The sequence below is a fragment of the Emydura macquarii genome, unplaced genomic scaffold (assembly GCF_026122565.2).
Source record: "Emydura macquarii macquarii isolate MOO-44397 ecotype Brisbane River unplaced genomic scaffold, CSIRO-AGI_Emac_v2 contig_2205, whole genome shotgun sequence".
NCBI lineage: Eukaryota > Metazoa > Chordata > Testudines > Chelidae > Emydura > Emydura macquarii.
In genome coordinates, this window is record NW_027132342.1 from 4,337,692 (window position 1) to 4,356,927 (window position 19,236).

General features: G+C 40.9%; 1 protein-coding gene across 3 annotated transcripts in view; it reads right to left on the reverse strand.

The window, feature by feature from the left end:
* Positions 1–1,949: 1,949 nt before the first annotated feature.
* Positions 1,950–19,236, reverse strand: part of LOC137160598 (solute carrier organic anion transporter family member 1C1-like) — a 33,054-nt gene continuing 15,767 nt past the window's right edge. The window contains exons 9-15 of one of the 3 annotated variants that reach the window (XM_067559184.1): positions 18,911–19,075; positions 17,082–17,277; positions 14,516–14,681; positions 11,863–12,044; positions 9,100–9,164; positions 7,457–7,574; positions 1,950–2,144 (exon numbers count right to left, since the gene is read on the reverse strand). In XM_067559184.1, coding sequence (XP_067415285.1) covers positions 2,039–2,144; positions 7,457–7,574; positions 9,100–9,164; positions 11,863–12,044; positions 14,516–14,681; positions 17,082–17,277; positions 18,911–19,075 — 998 coding nt within the window. In that variant the 3' untranslated portion in view covers positions 1,950–2,038. The other 2 variants (XM_067559182.1, XM_067559185.1) reach the window with 2 other exon arrangements.

Consider the following 19,236-nt stretch of genomic DNA (forward strand, 5'->3'; position numbering starts at 1 on the left):
ACAGCAGACCACATGAAAGCTCATATTTCTCAGAGGTGACTAGTAATTTTGGGTGCTTCAATTTTTGGGTGCCCAATTTAAGACAGCTTAAAGGCATAAGTTTTTCAAAAGGTGAATGCTCAGTATTTTCTGAAATATCAGGCTCCTTTAATATGTATCAAATAAGGGGCCCACTTGAAAATGTAGGCCAAACTGTATAGTATTAAAGGATTTTCTAGCTTCCATATCAAAAGTAAAACTATACATGAATTTACTCTAGGGACTTCAATGGGATCTAGGCACTTGCTTTGTGCTTGAGAGATTCTTCCTGAATAGGGAAACTTTCCTGATGAGGCCTTATATGAACATGAATGTGAGCCAGGATTTTTGAATGATGGAAGAGAATTTTAGTGATTTTGAATTATGATTATTTTATGATTTAATAGGTAATGATAAAACTATTGTTAGTTACATATATATCTTACCCGTCAGTTAATTAGTCAATTAAACTAAAATGTGGGAAACAGAACTTTTCTTAATAACCCAGACTAAAGAACTTTAATCTGCTCCTAGCTATCACTAAGCAAAAGTACTTTCTTCCAACATTTGATGTATTTCAAACTCCAACAGCCTTGAATCTGTTTGAATGTTTTCACTCTGCTATTTTTGTGCTAATACGTGAATGCGTTTGAAATTTAAATTTGACAGCTTGATGTATTGCTGCTTGTTTGACTACATCTGGAATTCCAGCCCTGATTTATTTTGGTGCTTTGATAGACAGGACTTGCTTAAAATGGGGAAGTGAAATCTGTGGGGGGGTCAAGAAGCTTGTAGGATCTATGATTTTAATGTGTGGGTTTTTTTTCTCTTTTTCATAAACATCTAGGAAATGTCACATGAAGATAGGTATTAATAGTCATAGGACATTACAGCTGCTTTTTTTACACATTAAAAAAATCAAGAAAAAGGAAGACTGAGTTAACTATTGGAGTAAAAACAATGAGAGTCCTTAAAGAAAGGCTAACAAATTTCTGCAGGCATAAGCTTTCATGGGCTGCAACCCACTTCGTCAGATGCATGAAATGGAAATCACAGATAGGAGGCATATATATTCATCCAAGGGTAAGAAACAGAACAATGGAAAGCACTGAATTATTGGAGTAAGTTTCTCTCTTCCATGGTTATTTTCACAAAGGGCCTTGAAAACAACATTTAAGGGCTATGTTATGGACTCTCGCTATGGCATAGACCCAGCCACTAAGCTACTGTCCCTCAGCATAGGAAGCAAGGACAAGGGCATGGCTGGGGCATCTCTTTATGTTGGCTATTCTCAGCTGCCAGAGCAGCCCCTTAGGAACCATGGGCAGCTGGGCATAAGTTATCATACACCAGGCACCACATTGGCCTGGGCCAGCCCTATAATTAAGGTGCTATAAAGAGGGTGTAGTGGTGTTTAAAAAAAAAAAAGTGAGTGAGTAAACTCCTAAACTAAACACCATATTCCCCAAATGAGAAGTGGGTGAACTCTGTCTACCTGTGACTGCACTACTATAGTCATGTGCTTCAAAAGTGCTCTTGCTGGATCAGGCCCAGAGTTGTCAGCACTCTGGAAGATCAAATGCTGAGAGTGTTGGTCCATGTCTAATCTAATTTCCACTGAGGTAACTTCAGTGGAATTTACACCAGTGTAGGAAAGACCATTATTATTGGATTCAGCACATCAGAATGTGATGCAACCCATACCTTCCTGTAGAGTCAGGACATGAAAGGGGTAATCAAAGCAGACAGAAATTGGAAGATGGCTACAAGAGTGACTCAGGGTTACAGTATCAGTATGAGCCCTGACAAGAAGCAGAATATGTATAATGTGAACTGATTCATGCTGTCAAGAAAAAGAGAAGGAAAACATGTTTTACATTATGAGGTGTAACTGTTAAATATTTTTATGTGGCTTTGGGGCGAGGGGGGCGTTCTACCAGCATGGCTCAAACACCCCTCATTGTCTTAGAAACTGAAACAATTATTTTTAAAACTTCCTGGTAGACATCTCACACTGTGATCAGGACATGTACATAACTAAATGTTCGGATTTGGTCTTGGATCTCCAACTATGATCCACACCCCACTCACATCCTGGCAATTTTTTATCTTCAGCAAAACAGAACCTATTGCAAAAGGTAAAGGTAAAATAATAAGGTAATTAAATAATAATAATTAATAATAAAGGTAAAGGTAAAATAATAATAGTATGCAAACAGTGCTTTTGTTTTGCCAAAAATACTTTATTAATATATAAACAAAACATAGTGCAGCATAAAGTCACTGATCAGCAGAAATCAACATATTTTATCTCTCAAAAGAGTAAAATGAACTGCATGTAGACAGAGTTCAGCTTAAGCTACCATGTTCAGATTCATGTAATAGGGACTGATCCACCTCTTATCTGCAAAGTGTAAATGAGGGTAACTCCACAAAAGTCAATGCAGTTGCACCAATGTAAGAGTGAGCATAGGCGTGCGCAGCACATTTCATTAGGGTGTGCACCCAGGGAATTTTCATTAGGGTGTACAACCACTGAATTTTCATTTTCATCTTTATCAGAGGTGTCAAACTGAATTCCACCGGCGGGCCACATTTGAATTACCCTCCGGCGGAATTCTCACCGCATCCTAATGTCCGCCGCAAAATCTCGCAGCTCCTTTTGACACCCCTAATGCTGATGTAGTTTATATTCCAACACACACATAAAACAGCCTGTTTTCTTCTATCAGATTGTAGCCTGAAGTCAAAAGTCCATTTAGAAAAGAGCCCCAAATTATGAACATGCTATTTTTATTCTGTGAGCAGCAAAACAGAGGCAATTCTTCTGCCCAGGACCAGGATTTGAGGAGCTCCCACACAGGTGACCTGTACCTATGCCATGTCATGGTGCTTCCTGTGCTTGTAGGATTTAACCCTATAATAGAGCGAGACTTAGTTTACAGTACAAAGTTTTGCTGGCATAGATATGTTGGCTATGATGACCCTTGGTGTAGACATATTCCAAGAGAAGAATGCTTCTTCTGGCTTAGCTAATGTTGTTCAGGGAAGTGGTGTAACTATGCCGATAGAAGAACACCTATCAGCCTACACTGCATCTCCATTAGGGGACTCACTTAGCATAGCTATACCAGCATCACTGAGGGCTTGTCTTCACTTACCTCGGAGAGTCGGCAGCAGTTGACCGGAGTTACGCAAGCTATGCAAAAAACTTGCGTAACTCCCGTCAACTTCTCTGCTTCTGTTTGGCGTGCCGTCTGACGGGAAACGTGTTCCTGTCGACGCAGCGCTACGCAACTTGAGAAAGTGGTCTTACTACGTCGATTTCTGGATCGACTGAGCTGGTCTTCACTGACCGCTCAGTCAATCCAGAGAAGTTGATCTGATGGTGGCGAATTTGTTGCTGTCAGTGAAGACATAGCCTAAATCAACAAAGGCTCTGTAGCATAGACCATCCCTAAGCATATGACAACATGCTGTAATGGGGCGACAAATTACCCTGAATTGTTGTTAATAATATTCATTCTCTTTGAAAAGCCACATAGTGGTCTGTGTGTCAGGGGGACATCACACTTCACGTATTGACACTTTTTTTAAAGAGATGTTTTAGTAATAAATGATAGGTGCATTTGTTATTAAGGATCTATCTTCTTTGGCATGTCACCAGCAGCTCTATTTAAGAGCTTTTAGCACTTTATGAAATGGCCTTTTTTTGGGCACTTTATTAGGGAATGATGAATTTTATATATATATATTTTGCAGTCTTTTCTAAAAAGATTTTTTAAAAAATCAAAGAAATTTAACTCCTGTATCTGCTGCCACATTGCACAGGATCAGAATAATTACACCAATGACCAGAAAAGATTAGATTCAATACTGAAAGGTATTTTAAAATGAATACACTATAGCCTTTCTTTTGTGGTCTTTTTTGACTGGCTAATGCTTGAGCCAAATCCTGACGTTGTCAAGAAATGTTTATTCAGACAAAAAGCCCAATGCAGGCAATGAGGCTTTTGCCTGAATGATTACCGAAGGACCCACCCTACAACCCTTATTCATGTTAATAATCCTCATTCATGCAAGTGTGCCTATTGAAGTCAGGAAGAACAATTAAGCATATATTATTATTACTTGATTTAATAAGGATTGCAGGATCAGACCCTGTGCAAGAATTTAAATAGATCTGGTTGAAAAATAGGGGAGGGTTGATGTGAATTTTTTTTTATTATTTTAAATTTCCCACCTGCTTTACATTTACTTACATTGGTTAAAAAATCTCACAAAAATAAAACTATATTTTTTCCTGCTTTTTGCAGGGGGAGGAGGGGGAGATAGACAAGAGGTTAAAACTTGAAAATTTTTCATCAAAATTGCAAAAAAGCTGTAATGTCAGTTTGGCCCTGTGCCATACTTGTAAAACCTGCACATGAGCATTCAGAGTTAGAAAATGCTTATGTTTTTCACATATCTGTTTCTTCATCTGCCTCCAAAGGTTTTGCACACGGAAATGTTTCCTTTTCATTGACACTAGCTGATCCCTTCCTGGATGGTACGTCTGTACTTTTCAGATCCATCATCTCTGTGCTGTCTGGTCTGAATTGTTTTATTATTAAAATTAAGAGAGCTATATATAAGAAACAGCATCCTGTTCTCAGTCCTGTAATGAGCCCAAGATAGACATTTCTAGAAAAGAAATAACATGAATGTTTATATCATTGATACTTGTGAAAGTTAGGGTCCAGATACTCCCCAAAGGGAGAACTGGGGTTTGAACTCCAAAGAATAAGCAACTGAATCAACTGCTTGTACACAGTTACTGTGCATAAAAATACATTGAGGAAGAGTAATGTTCTAACCTTAATGATTATGACATGTGTATGCAGGTTTTGGATATGAATTTATATAGAGAACTGGGCTCACAAACTTTGGCACCACCTTACAACAAGGCAGTGAGGGCAGATCTACATTTAAAATGGTGCATTGACACATCTGCAGCTGTAGTGCTTAAGTGAAGACGTTTCTCTTGTTGGTGTAGTTAATCCTCCTTCCCGAGAGGTGGTAGCTATGTTGATGGGAAAAGCTCTCTCATCAACATAGCACTGTCTACACAGGGGGTTAGGCTGGAATAACTGTCGCTCAGGGGTGTAGATTTCTCATACCCCTGAGTGACGTTGTTATACCGTGATAGGTGTCTAGTGTAGTGTAGACCTGGCCTGAGTGACTCCTCCCAAGCCAGGTGTTTACACAAAACCAGACAGGTAACACTCCACTGTACAAAGACAAATGATGGACTATTAATGTAAATAAAAAGACATTGAGACAACTGAGGATTTTCCCACTTTGAATATTTATAGTGCCTGAAGGAACAAACAAACCCCCACAGACCTTTTAAAATGAAAGGGGTTTGAAGTGAAGTGTCCCAGAAGTTGAGGGACAGCCTGAAGGAGAGAAGCTGTTCATGAAAAGCTAAATTCTCTCTGTTGTTGGGGAGGTATACTGTGACTTTGTTGAAAGGCAATAGCTATCTTGTATTAGAAAAGGGAGTTTAATCTAATATGAAAGTGTAAGGCCTGAGGTTGCCCCTTTTAAGTTTGCTTCTCCTATTTCATCTTTGAACCTGTGGTGTTTCTATTAAATAAACCTTTTATTTTTACCCCCATCAGGCATCTGCTGTGCAGAGGCCAGTGAACTGCTAGTATCTGGGGGAGGGGGGAAAAAGGGCTGGTTTCACACATTTGGGGTAGATGAACCAGAAGGGAAAAGTGGTAATTAAAAAATTGGGGAGATGAATTATTGGGACCAGTCAGTTGGGGTCATGCTGCAAGTAAGTAAATAGACTGGTGAAAGCCAGGGTGAGACCTGGTGCCTGTGGGCTGGCTTCTGGTATCAGGATTCTGAGCCATAGCAGCACAGCATTAAGGCACCCCAGGTTACAGGGCAGGTGGTGACAGATCCCCTTTCTGGTGTGGGTGATCCCCAGAATGTCAATACTCACTAGGTCTTAATGGAATTTGAGTCTAAGATATACGCTTATGAAAGCGTGCTTATCTGTAACAAGTGACTCTGAATCCTCTAGCACAAAACTAAGAGCTAGGATCTCAGATGTGTTAGGACTACTCTGCACAGCTCAGGTGATGCACAGGGGCCATAAGCTGTTTGATAATTTCCAGTGCAGAAGGGGCTCCCTGCTGGGGGTTAAGGTGCTGCATTTGGCAGCCTCCAAACAACAGGGAGAGGGTGTAACAGAACAGAGTTCTAGCTGCACTGCCAATCCTCCACTGATGCAAGGTTGTTAATGGATCATACATCAGTAACATGTTAGTTCTGCTGGGCCAGTCCTCTATTGACATAGGGTCCATCATCAGTGGCACAACTCAGAGCTGTCTGGCATGGGACTGCAGGCAGCTCTATGATGCTCCCCTCTCTCCTGGACTGAGTGGATATTTGGCACAAGAGAGCATCAACCTGAAAATATCTGCTTTGTTCTTCAGTCCTGCCTTCTATATCTGAGCCAAAACACTTCAGACCCACACTAAAAAGCCAAGTTAGAAAGGAACAGTTTACCCAGGGAGCATTTACTCCACTTGTATCAAAAGCACCCACCTTAGAAAAGTGTTAGCTGTTGAACTGGTCCAAGACACACAAAACCCTAAAATAAATTGTACGTGATAGGGGTTGGAGAAGTGAGTGTCTAACACACTAAGCACACCACTGATCTCAATTATCTACTGCCATAATATTAGAATTCCTCCATGCTCTAAGGATTAACAAACAACTATTAAAAATACGACCTTTGGTAACACGACCCTTAGAAGTAAAGAAGGGACCTTCTGCAATTTCATGTGTTAGAGCTAATCAAAAGAACTTTGTTCCTAAGGCATAGCCAAAGTTTGGTTGCTTTGAGATTGTCCAGTCAATTTCATGGCTTTCTTCCTTCCCCCTCCCCCCTGGAAAATGGCGCTGATTGGAAAATGGTTTTTGTTCTGTAGAAAGTTTTTCCATCAAAAAAAATAAAATAAAAAAACCAGAAGTTTTGTGGTTTTTGACAAGTGAATTCTTTCAGCCAAAACCCAACATAGATTTGGCTTGAAACCTGATAGGAACAGCCCAAAATCCTGTTTGGGGGTGAAATTTTTCATTTTGGGGGAAAAAAGGGGTTGTTTTCTGACTGAAAATTGAAAGTTTTCAAAGAGGGTAAATGATTTTCATGAAAATTTTTGTTTAATCAAGAGCCCAGTTTTCCATCTCTCCCCAAAAAAAAATCAACAGAAAATTGAGTATAACTTTAGTAAAAAAAATTTAGTATAAACTCTGTAGCTTTAGCTGACTGAAGAACAGGAGACCCGAGCTATTTCGAATACCCTAAAGTTAATGCTACTTGGATAAGCCAAATTCTTTTCCCTCTTGCTTTTAGCCTTTATTCTTAATTTCATCTCACCTGAATGCTTTCGTGTCATACACTCTGCAAGACCCTGATCCCCCACAGTTCTTTGTTCCCCATTTCAAGCAGGTCTGATCTATCAAAGCTCCAAAATAAATCGGAGCGGGAAGTCCACCTGCAAGACATTAGTAGAATGAGTGTAACAATAACAGAGCTTAGTTCATAGTGGAGGAAGAAGCCCCTTAAAAATGGTTAGAACAGAGCATGTGGACTCAGGACTCCTGGATTCTGTTCCCACCTCTGCTAGCCACATGACCTTAGGCAAGTTGATCAGCTTCCTTGTTTGCCTACCTGTAAAATGGGGAAGATTTTCTACTTCCCAGCCTTGTTGTCAACTTAATTAATGCATGTAAAGTGGTTTGAATTCCTTGGATGGAGGGTTCTGTAAACTGGACAAGCATTATTACTCTCAAATAAGGAAATAAGGTGAATGATTCCAATTTTTTGTCCAAAAAAAAAAGTTTTAATTTCCTTCACATTCCCTCTTATCATCAATCTGTCCCTGGTTTTGATTTGTGCCACAATTTACCACAACCCAGGTACATCCATTAAAGCTGTGTAATTAAAATAGTTAAATCAGCGCTAAAGCTCAGTTCAGCAAAACACTTAAGTACATACTTAACTTTAAGCATGTGCTTGAGTCTCATTGGTCATGCCTGCACTGCAAAGAAAAACCCATGGCACTGTCTCATAGCCCAGTCAACTGACTTGGACACATGGGTTTGGGGCTAAAATAAGCAGTGTTATTTGTACTAGAGCCCAGGCGCCAAGACCCGCCCCCGGCCAGGTTTCAGAGTCCAGGCTCCAGCCCGAGTGGGAACTTCTACCCTACAACTTTTAGCCCTACAGCCCAAGCCCCACAAGCCCAAGTCAACTGACCTGGGCTCTGAGACTGGGCATTGTGGGTTGTTCTTTGCAGTGTACATTGACTTCATGTGCTTTGCTGAACTGGGGCCTAAAACATTTCTTGACTGAATGCCAAACACTTTCATTTTCTAAACAAAAATCAACCACAAATTATGATGATCAGCGTTCAGCTGTGTACATACAAATTCTTTTAATGAAATATGAAAATAGCTGAGAGAGCTCATTGGAAAATGGGCCCTTGCAATGGTCAGATACGGCCAGGATGAGAGCAGATGGAAATCCTTGGGACAGTGAGGGCGAGGAGGTGGTAGACGAAGCGCATGGAAGCTGTGGTGACAGAATGCTAGGAGACCATGCTCAATGGTGGTCATAAGGGAGGGAGTATTTGGAGATGCAGCCCTAAAGGAGCTGGGTAAGTCTAACACCCCAAATCATAATCCTCAGGTGCCTGCCTATGTGTATAAAACAAAAAAATCCTCTACAATTCATTCTCCTCTTTTTCCCTGATTCTTTCATTATGTGGACTGTTTCAATAGATAACTATATCACACCATCATGTGCTAGGGCATATTATAATGGGAGACACTGACATATTCAATACTCTACAAATTTCACAAAATCAAATTTTTGGAAGGGTTTGGGATTTTTTTTTTTTTTTTGGTTCTCATACAGAATAAGGACATATTACATCAGGTGGCCTTAGGTCCATCTCTACTGTATTCTATTTATATCCCAAAAGAAATAAAGAGAACAGAAAAAACAAATGTTTTTACCTAGTATCCTTCCACACAAAGCTTCAATACCAACAGCAAAGGATTTCAAGTCTGGTGAAACAGATCTAAAAAGTAGGAGGACAAGATCATATTAATTTTATATGCATGGGAAGAGTACTTCAGATAATGCAGTGATGCTGGCATCTACACTGTGCATTTCCATATGTGTTCCATTGTAAAGAGCGCAAAACAAATTTATTTTATATAGCAGGGGGCGGCCAAACTTACTGACCCTCCAAGACCCTTGTCCCCACTGGCCAGAATCCTCTAGCCACCATAGGGCAGAAGCATCCCACTCCCAGTCTGGTAGGTGGAGAATGAGAGGGCATAGGCGGTTCCCCAAGCTGCACTTTAACTGTAAAAGAGCCGCACCTGGCTCATGAGCCATGGTTTGGCCACCCTTGTTATATAGCATATTTCACACAAGCTGTCATTCAGAACACCCCTCAAAGGTTTCATTTAAGATGCTGCTTCTGCTCCCATTGAGTTAAACAGGAGTAGAAAAAGAGATGGTCAGACATTCAGATATATGGTGTAAAAATATATGCGAGGACATATGAGGGAAAAAAATTATACTTAAAGATGGTACCGTATCAGGGCCTAATTGAGGCACAGTGCAACTGAGGGCCAGCAAGGGTGTGGAGAGAGCTTTTCTGATGACATTTGAAAGGGGATGGAAAGTTGATGAGGCAGATACATGAAGGCCACCTGAAATGAGAGCAACTGGGGAGAACATCACATGTGAAGTGGCAAGATGGTGTCTGGTACAGAGTGGAGGAAATAGGGAAAGGAATAGACACAAAGAGGGCCTGGAGCAATGAGTACACAGGCTTTGCACTCCAGCACAAGCGTAGAAATAAATGGACCCAATTCTCCTTTACAATAAGGCCTGGTGCAGTAAGGCCAGTTTTTGTACTGGTGTAAATGTCACTTTGTGTGATTATTTTTACCAGTAAAGTTATCCTGGTACAACCCCTGCTGCAGACACAGTTGCACTGGTATGAAGGTGCCTTACACCAGTATAACTTATTCCTTTTTCTACATGGGAAGCACTAGGTGGGGAGGGTGTACCACTTTAACTATATTGGTATAGTGCTGTTAATGTAATTTATTCTCACTTTAAGACCCCTTTATACTACCCAAGCAGTGTAAAATGGCCTTAGTGTAACTGGAAGTCAGGGCCCAATAAGTTTAAGTACCAAGTCTTCTGCACTCAAAAGTATTAAACCTCAGGCTCTTTAAGGGCCAGCTCCCTTACTCTCAAATGGTGAAAGGCCTGGGTGCATCTGAGGAGACATGAGCTTTAATGTGATCTTCAACATGCAAATGAGGCCCTTGATTACATGCTACTGCCTTTTGCCTTCCTCTTGCTACTAGGTGACTGCATAAAGTGCAAATGAAATAGTTTTAGGACTGGGTCTCCCTGCACTCCCTGTCCTGCCAATTACTTTTTACCCTAGCTTATACATACAACACTCTTTACAGGACTATTTCCATAAAAGCTGTAGTTTAACAGTGAGAGAACTAACTCGATGTAGCAAATCACAGGTGGGGGTGGGTTGACCTGAATTAACTACTATGATGGATAGGACTATTTCTTGTAATGTCCTTGAAAAAAATCTTCTTGCATGAGGTTTGTTTCTTTCGAGTCGATTGTATTAAATGCAAACTTTGTGGGATTGTAGGTAACCTCTCTAGTGGGGAGATACAGCCAAGGTAAAACTTGGAAACTTATGAGCTTCAAAGGACTATTTTAAACAATGTGCCAAACAAGAAGGCACTTTTGGGACAAAAACAAAGTTAAGAGGTTTTCCTAGGAAATCCCTGCAGGAAGGTGAATGCAAATTCCCACCTCTGGACCCCCACCTTTTGACGCTACATCCTAAGGAGAGAACCACTGTCTGCTGATCACCTGTTGGCTCAAAGGCTGAAGCTGTAGAAAAGGAAGAATGAACTATTCACCGTGCTGCTTGTTCCCAGCTAAAGCTATTATTGAGTAACCCCAGAAAAAACCCTTGCTGGGGTTTGAAGACCAGATAACCTATCAGAGCCCCTGTTTGAGTTGGGGGGGATTTCTGGTAAGCTGATCAGCATCGAGATTCTTTTATTGTTTTTAATGTTCTCTCTGTAATGATTTCACCTTAAGAATAGATGTGCTTGCTTAGACAGACCTGTGTGGCAATTTATAACGATAGCCGATTACAACTGTTGATAGCCTCAGATGAGAAAGCAAAACACAAATGCGACCTGTTTAGGCAGTCTGGCTTGCAGAGGAACTCAGTGTAGGTAGGGAACGGTGCAGAATCCCAGTCAGACAGGAGAGAGACATTGCCACTTTATAAAGGGGAGTTCTTTCTCAGAAAACCTTATGTGATGTAAATATAATAACCCATTTTACAAATGGGTTAACTCGGGTACGGAGAAATTAAGTGACTTTGATAAGGTCACGCACACAGAGTCAGAAAGGGAATCCATTGCTCTGACTACTGAATAACGCTCCCCGCCGAGGCTATATTAAATGGAGCGGGTCAGAACAAGGCATATCTAATCCATCACACAAGTCCCAAATAGAGTTTAAGTGAGGCAAATGATGGCTTGGCTTTTGCTGGCCCTCTGCACAGGCGGTGAATTTTGTTGGAAAAGCAGAAATACCCACTGAGATAAAGAATGAAAATTTAAAGTAGAAACGAACAAACTGGTACATTAATACTTTGTTTCTGTTTGCCCCAAACTTTATGGTCAAGGTTAAGTAAAGGATTTTACCTAAACATAATCATGTATGCAGGAGTGCCTCCTAAAGCTAAAATAAGTGCACATGTGCTCAGTAGTGCTAAAAAATAGGGAAATGTTTTGGTACAGCTTTCTCTTGGGCACTGTCCCAGAACTGCAGAGAAATTGCCACTCTCAGGCCCTTGAACTTGCACGCAGCTGCAGTTATGAAACACCTGAAAGAGAAAGAGGAGATGACTCACTTACTTCATGCGCACTCACGAATTTCCAAACAGCCAGATTTTTGATTGTAGCTAACAATACAGTGTATTTCATACAGGAATAGAGGATCCCTAAATGCTTTGCAGGCTGTGGGCCAGATTACCCTCAATGCCTCTGCTACTCTCCATTGCTCCAGCTGCAAATCCAGTTTAGTCAGCCAGGCTATTACTCAGATATGAAATTTTGTGTTTAGATGAAAGCTACATTAAAGTTAAAGTTGAGCTCTGAATGTCCACAAAGTTGTTCATAGCTAAGATTTGGGGGTCATTTAAAGTACATATTTAGGCCCATAGTCTAGCCATAGCTATTTATTTTAATGTGGGTATCTACAGTTGGTCATCTGAATCTATATTTAGACATCTAACTAAAAGTGGCCTGTGTGGTAGCATCAAAAGTTTCACTCACCTCCCGGCCTTTAGGAGATTAGCTTCCTTCCCTACCTCATGGCCCTGCCCACTCTTTCTGGGACTTGAGGTATTCCCTCCAGCCAGGTCACTACAATCCTCCCCTTCCTGGGTATCACAAGTCCCCCTAGACACCTATCCACAAAGTCTTTGGATCCTCTGCCCAGTCTATGCCATTTCACTCAGGTGCTAGTAGGGGAACCCAGGCCCACTCATTACTCTGGGTTCCAGTCCAGGGATCCTATGCCTAGCAACTGTGGTCTGTTTACCCCCAGACCCTATTGCTGTTTCCCCAAACTCCTTCCTACTTTTCAGCTCTTACCTTCTGGCCTCTCCTCTCTCTAGATCTATCAGACCACGCTCCTTTCTCCCAGGGAGTACCTGCAGATCACCTAATTCTGTAGCCCCAAATGCACCTCCCAGGCACTGACTACAGACGACTTCTCTTGTAGCCCCTTGCTGCTGCCAACTTCTGGCTTTATACCAGCTCCCTGTGTTCCTTCTCAGCTGGGATAACTTTTTAATCAGCCTTTCAAGTCCTGGCTCTTCCCCAGGTGCAGCCTATCAGGTTATGGCCCTCACTTAACCTGCTCTACCTTGAGTGGAGTGGACACCTCATTGCAGCTGGCTACTGAAGTCAGTAGCAGTTGTGGGTGCTCAGCACCTCTGAAACCCTTATTTAGGCACCACCGAGTTTGAAAGTATTGCCTTATAGTTTAAAATTGTTAAGTGATGTCACAGAAGCCATTTTGAGTTTATCACAGATTAGAGTTGAAAGTTTTCTTCTCTCTTTTACCACTTCCTAGAACAACCTTCCTGTTGAGATTTTCAGAGCAATATAGGAATATAATTTTAATGGAGATGCTGAGCTAAACTGCCTGTGCTGATTTGAAAAGCCTGGCCAGACATTTTATTTTAAGCACCTAACTTTACAGTGCTTATTTCACAACTATGTTGACAATACTCAAAATGGGTAGGACTAAAATTTGTGGCCTTATTGTAATTTGAGTTAACTGACAGATAACTTGGGTTTAATTGGCAAACTCTTTTGCAAATACGAATATAGACATGCAACTTTTGTTTGATTCACCCAAAGCAATTTATACCAACTACCAGTGTGATATAGAAGGGCCTTTTTCTTTGAAAGTTGCATAAGTTTGACGCCAATTGCTTTTTAAATTGCTGCAAACACTGTGTAAATATTCTTATTTCAGCTTATGTGATTTATTTGGTTTAGCTTAAATTGCTTCCTAACTGATGTAAACTAAGCTGCATTAAAATGGAAAATGTACATATCTTTTTGCACCAATTTAATTGAATAGATTTAGAGTCACACCTTAACTTCCTCATATAGACACTCCCTAAGTGCAAATGAGTATCAGGTCCTAAACTAGAATCTTTCCATCTCAGATATTGTTCTCAGTAATAGAGAGTCTGTTGGCCAGATTACATCCTTAGTGACTCCATTGTCTTTCTCGTATTTGCGCATATATGATTGATTAGAATATAGCTAGCAACTCCAATGAACAAAATGCTTTAGAATCCTCTTACTCAGTGTTGCCCCTGCAAGCTAACAGGAGCAAAGGCAGTAAAAATACTTTTATCATTGAAGTATTCAGTATTCTATGTGCTTACATCTGAGTATCAGATTTGCTGAGAAATATATATTTACAGTCACTTTTCCTGAGTAGGAAAACATTGTTTTATTAAAAAAAACCAAATTCTAAGTTTAAAAAAACTTTAAAGCAAAGTAAATGTAAGAGTGAGTCTAGGATATTCAACTCCAATAGAAGTTGGGTACATAACTTCCCAGGGTTTCTCTGAAAATAGAGCTGGGCACCTAGCTCCTTTGAGCTCCCTTGAAATTCCCAGCTGGATGCTTTTTGTGCTTTGCCCAGTCACAAGTTCAGAGGTGAATTGGTATCTATTTCTACATGGTTGCTTAAGCATAAAATAAAATGAATTAAAAATAAGCAACAGAAATCCATCCATATAAACAATTATCATTTGCATTCTCTTACCATATTCTTTCCAGTCCCAACTGATGACTTACACCCTGCAAAGCATGCAGTCATATAAGTGATTCCATTGTCCCCACATACAGGATCCCATTGATTCAATACACAGCTGCAGTCAGAGTTGCAGCTGGCAATTAAGTTGTTTTTTGGGAAGGAAGCTTGTTTTACTCTGGAGAGATTACAAGTAGAGTCATAAGTGATCAAATAAAACAATTCCTTATTAGAAAAATAAACATAGACAACACATGAATGCCCAAGCACAGAGAAATGAGGTGGAGTAAAGCAGTCTCTGCGGGCAGCCTGCATTCAATGGAGTTTGAAGACCTGATAGATAGTAACTGCATATAGAATATAAGCTAAAATTACCTAAACCAAGGTCCTCTTGGTTCTCAATTTAAAACCTGGCTGTTGAAAGAAAAACAATCACTGCCTCAAAATTTTAGAATGAAAAGTATTTTAGTTGTGTTTTCCCCTGAGAGACGATAAACCAAGGTTCTCTTGGTTTTATCATAAAGCATTAAGAATTTTGCTGGATTGTGGCTTCAAAGTGCAAACCATGTATGACTATATATTTTTGGAGGCATCTTTAGTGACAAGGATGACATGAATAGACACAAAATGGGATTATTAATAGATTTAGTGGAAGACTCAGTCCAGGAAAAAAATGACACATGAAATCTGCCACCTTCAGACTAACTCCACCTCTTCTCCCTCCACTACTACCCCTCTGAGTTGGAGAAGCAATTACTTGAACAATTTATTCACCTTTAGGGTAACCCCAGTCTTGGGAGCAATCCAAATCAATCATTTTAATTCTTCTGTATCATCTCTAATTCAACAGGCAGCCTGATTGCCAGGGACTGAACCTGGCCACAGTAGTCTCCACTGAACAAAACTCTGAGATCCTATTGTAACTAAGCTTAAAGTCATGCTGGCCTGCCTGGTTACAGAAAACATTGGTGTCAGGTTTGACAAAAGGGTTGAGCACATTTAGCTGAATATGGACTGAGTTTCAAGAAACATGGACTGAGATTTTATTGGGCTGAAAACCAGGCAAAGGGTAGTGGGTAGAGCTGGATGAAATTTTTCCACACAAAACTTTTTTTGGGGGGAGGAGAAAAAACAAACCCCACTAAATTCAGTGCAATGAAACCTTTATTAATTCATGTTTATTTAGCTGAATTGTTTGTTTAAGAAAAAACTGAAAAAAATCAAAATATTTTGTGTTGACACTTTTCAAACAAAACATTTTAATTCTTCAGTTTGAAACAACTTTTCATTTCAAACTTTCCTTTAATTTTATTTTTAAATGGCCCAAAATCATAACAAAACATTGTTTTCAGCAAAACAAAACATTTCATTGGACCCAATTTTTTTTGACTTTTCAATTCACTGAAAATTATGAATATGTTGGTTTTCAGTCTCACGTGACACTTTTTCCTCCCCCCAACTTTTTGAAACTGCCAATGAACCAAAAATTATGTTATTTGTCCACGTCTACTAGAGGATTCAGGTGAATCTCCCTTTGAATACCTGGTCTGGATACTGGGAGTTTGATTCTCCACTGCCTTGCACCTCAGGTAGCCCTTTACAGCTCTGTAAATTGGGTGTGAAATGTCACCATTTCTAACGTCTCCACTGATGTATGCCAGTGGTAGTTCTTTACACTCTCTATGCACAGGGATAAATGTTTATATAAGGTGCAAACGCAGTGATGAATCGGATCTGGAATGTGCAAATTTTCATGAGCGGAAAGTGAAACAAGGTCTGCAGAGCCATTTGCAAACTGAGACCACCAAGTTCCATATGTCTCTAAGGGCTGGTTCACACTGACCGCGCGATTCGGCACCAGTCAACGGGAGTTACGCAAACTACGCAGAGTAGTTTGCGTAACTGACGTCGACTGCTCAGCCTCCCTTCTGCGTGGTGTTCACACTGCGCTGAGCCGACGTTCCCACTGACTCAGTGCTACGCTACTTGAGGGGGTGGACTTACTCAGTCAACTTCCTGATCGATTGAGCAGGTCTCACTGACCACTCAATCGATCTGGAAAGATCGATCTGGCGGCGGCGATTTTGCCGCTGTCAGTGTAAACGTAGCCTATCGTTGAGCAGCCAAGTATCCGAAGCATCTCCTCTAACTACTAACTCTCTCTAATGTGTGCTATCAATAAGCCTCAATAACAAACAAAGCTGGCACAAATCACTGTAGCTCCCTGACCTCAGTAGAATGGAGCTGATTTACACCAGCTGAGGATGTGGCCCCCTGTTACTTTTCCCTTTAAGTAAACACTATAAACTTTATAACAAATATGTATAGTGTATCTGTGTATAAAGTTACAGACCAGTGAATTATAGTATGCAAACAAGGGCCTTTGTCACAGAGTTTAGATCTAAATTCAGATCTGAACTGCTCCCTAGTTTGGTGAGGTTCAAATCCAGTGTTCTAGTTTGGGCCCATCTTGAAATATAACTATCATGAGAAGAATTCAAGGATATGGAAAATGTGTTTCTGAATGATGAAGAAAAATGGTAGAGATTTGACAAAAAAACGCAGAGAGAATACAAACCCAGAGTAGGAGACTGTTAAACCAGCCACCTGGAGCACCTCACAATCACATATGAAGTACAGGAGGTTTAACAGGTATGCAGCTATAAAGGTGGTACATGCAAATTTTGCCATTCCAGTTACGTGTAACTTGAACTTCTTAATGATAAAGCCTCCCAGAAACATCCCCAGAATTGTAATGGGTAAAAGTATCACGCCTGCAAACAAAAGGGAACAAAAGGATGTTTACATTTATTGAAACAGGACCCTATTAAAATAAATGTCTGACATTAGTTTGTGGTTTGCATTTTGTGTCTTTTAGTTTCTTAACTATGACTATGTATAATTCATTTTAGCACTGAAATAGCTGCTAATCCAGACCTTGTGCTATTCTTCAGATTGCGTTTTTGAAGGTCAATAAAGTTGTTTCATTTTTGTTTGACGCTTCATTTTCTCCTCATGCATTCGATTCCTTAGAAAAAGACTGTTTTCATTATATTTCTTGCCTTTTTGTATGTGATTTCCAGCACAGGTTTGCAAGTGCTAGAAGTTCAGACAATTCAGATAGATATCCCACCTTGTGGGAACTTACTCAGCTGACATAGGTGGCATGGGAATCTTCCATTTGGGGAGGCTTACATGCGAGCACCAGAAGCTCCCTAGAAGTGTGCGGGAGGGGGCCACTGGCTCCTGCATAATGGGTCCACCCCCGAGACCCCACCTTTGCTTCACCTCTTCCTGCCTCCTTCCTTGAGCCCACCCCACCCTGCCTGCCACCCGCTCTTCTCTGCCTCTCCCCCCGAGGCCCATTCATTCACTCCTTTCTGTGGTGGGGAGGAGCAAGCGGGCAGGCCTCAGGGGAAGAGGCAGAGAGGAGTGAGTGGTGAAAGGGGCCTTGGGGACGAGCGCGGGTGGGGCCACAGTCTGGATGCCAGTGGCCCCCTCACTTCTAGGGAGCTTTGCCTCCGGCACTCCAAAGGCGGCGGAGCACCATGCCTCCAGAGGGAGGCGATCCACGCCGCATCAGCAGCATTTGCCCCTTGTATGGCTGGCCTTCTGTGTGGAGGCTCAGCTTCCCCCAGCCTCCTATCCATACTGCCCATTTTAGCTGATATGAGCCTCCAAACCTTTTGAGGTCTGGCCATAGCTAGCTAACAAAGATGGTAAAGTAGGCAGTGTTTGGATTTGGACTGAGCTTGAATTGGGATTCCATTTGTAGGTTGGAGGCTGAATCCTGGTTAAGGTTTGGGTTCAGATCCAATAATGTCAAAACCTCACAAAAACTCTTCTCCTGAGACTTTGACCCCAAACTGCAGACATCTTACAAGCTGTTATTGTGAGAGGTTAGCCATCTTGCTCTGTGAGACTTTGGCTGCATCCAAACCAGGACCAGAAATAGGTCTGTTCCATTATGGATCCAACCTATAATGAAAGCAGTAGGGACTGGTTCAGATCCAGGAATCTGGATCCAAGTGCCTCAATATCTTCAAAACCACAAAGGGTTCAGATGGCGTTATGCCATCAATAGTAGAGAAAAGCCTTGTCTGAGATTTATCAACTAGTTTACTATATTAAGAAACACAGGAAAAATTATCATTAGAACTATATATTTAAAAAATACTGTAGGTAAATAATAATCCTCTATTTAAGATTTGACCCCACTCCCCCACCCCACCCTGCAAAGGAATCCTTTTTCCTTCATGTTATACTTAAGGGTCCAATTCAACTCCATTAAAGCCAATGTCAAAACTCTCTTGGAAATGAGTGGGACCAGGATTTGGTCCTAAGATTGAAGATGAAGTAACAAATGACAACTTTTCATTTTCGGGTGAAAAGAAGAGGAACACATACCAATTAGAAAGATGGCTCTTGACACTGACACATTAAATTGCTGTTCCATAAACTTTGTCTCAAAAGTTATCAACCCAACAAGAGAATTGTACTGCAGAATAGTGAGGAACAAGTACACCAGAAAGATTGGGTTTCCAAGAAGTTTCTTCAAAGTTGGTAGGAAATCTGGAAAGGAAAGGTGCGTTTCTTATTTTTTTCTAAATGTGAAACAGACACATGGAGAGCTTTGCCATCATGCCCCTGATGAACCAGACACCGATTTGGTTACTGACTTTTTTGGAAAATTTAATTTATTTTTCCCCCCTCATGCTAAACACTATCAATGG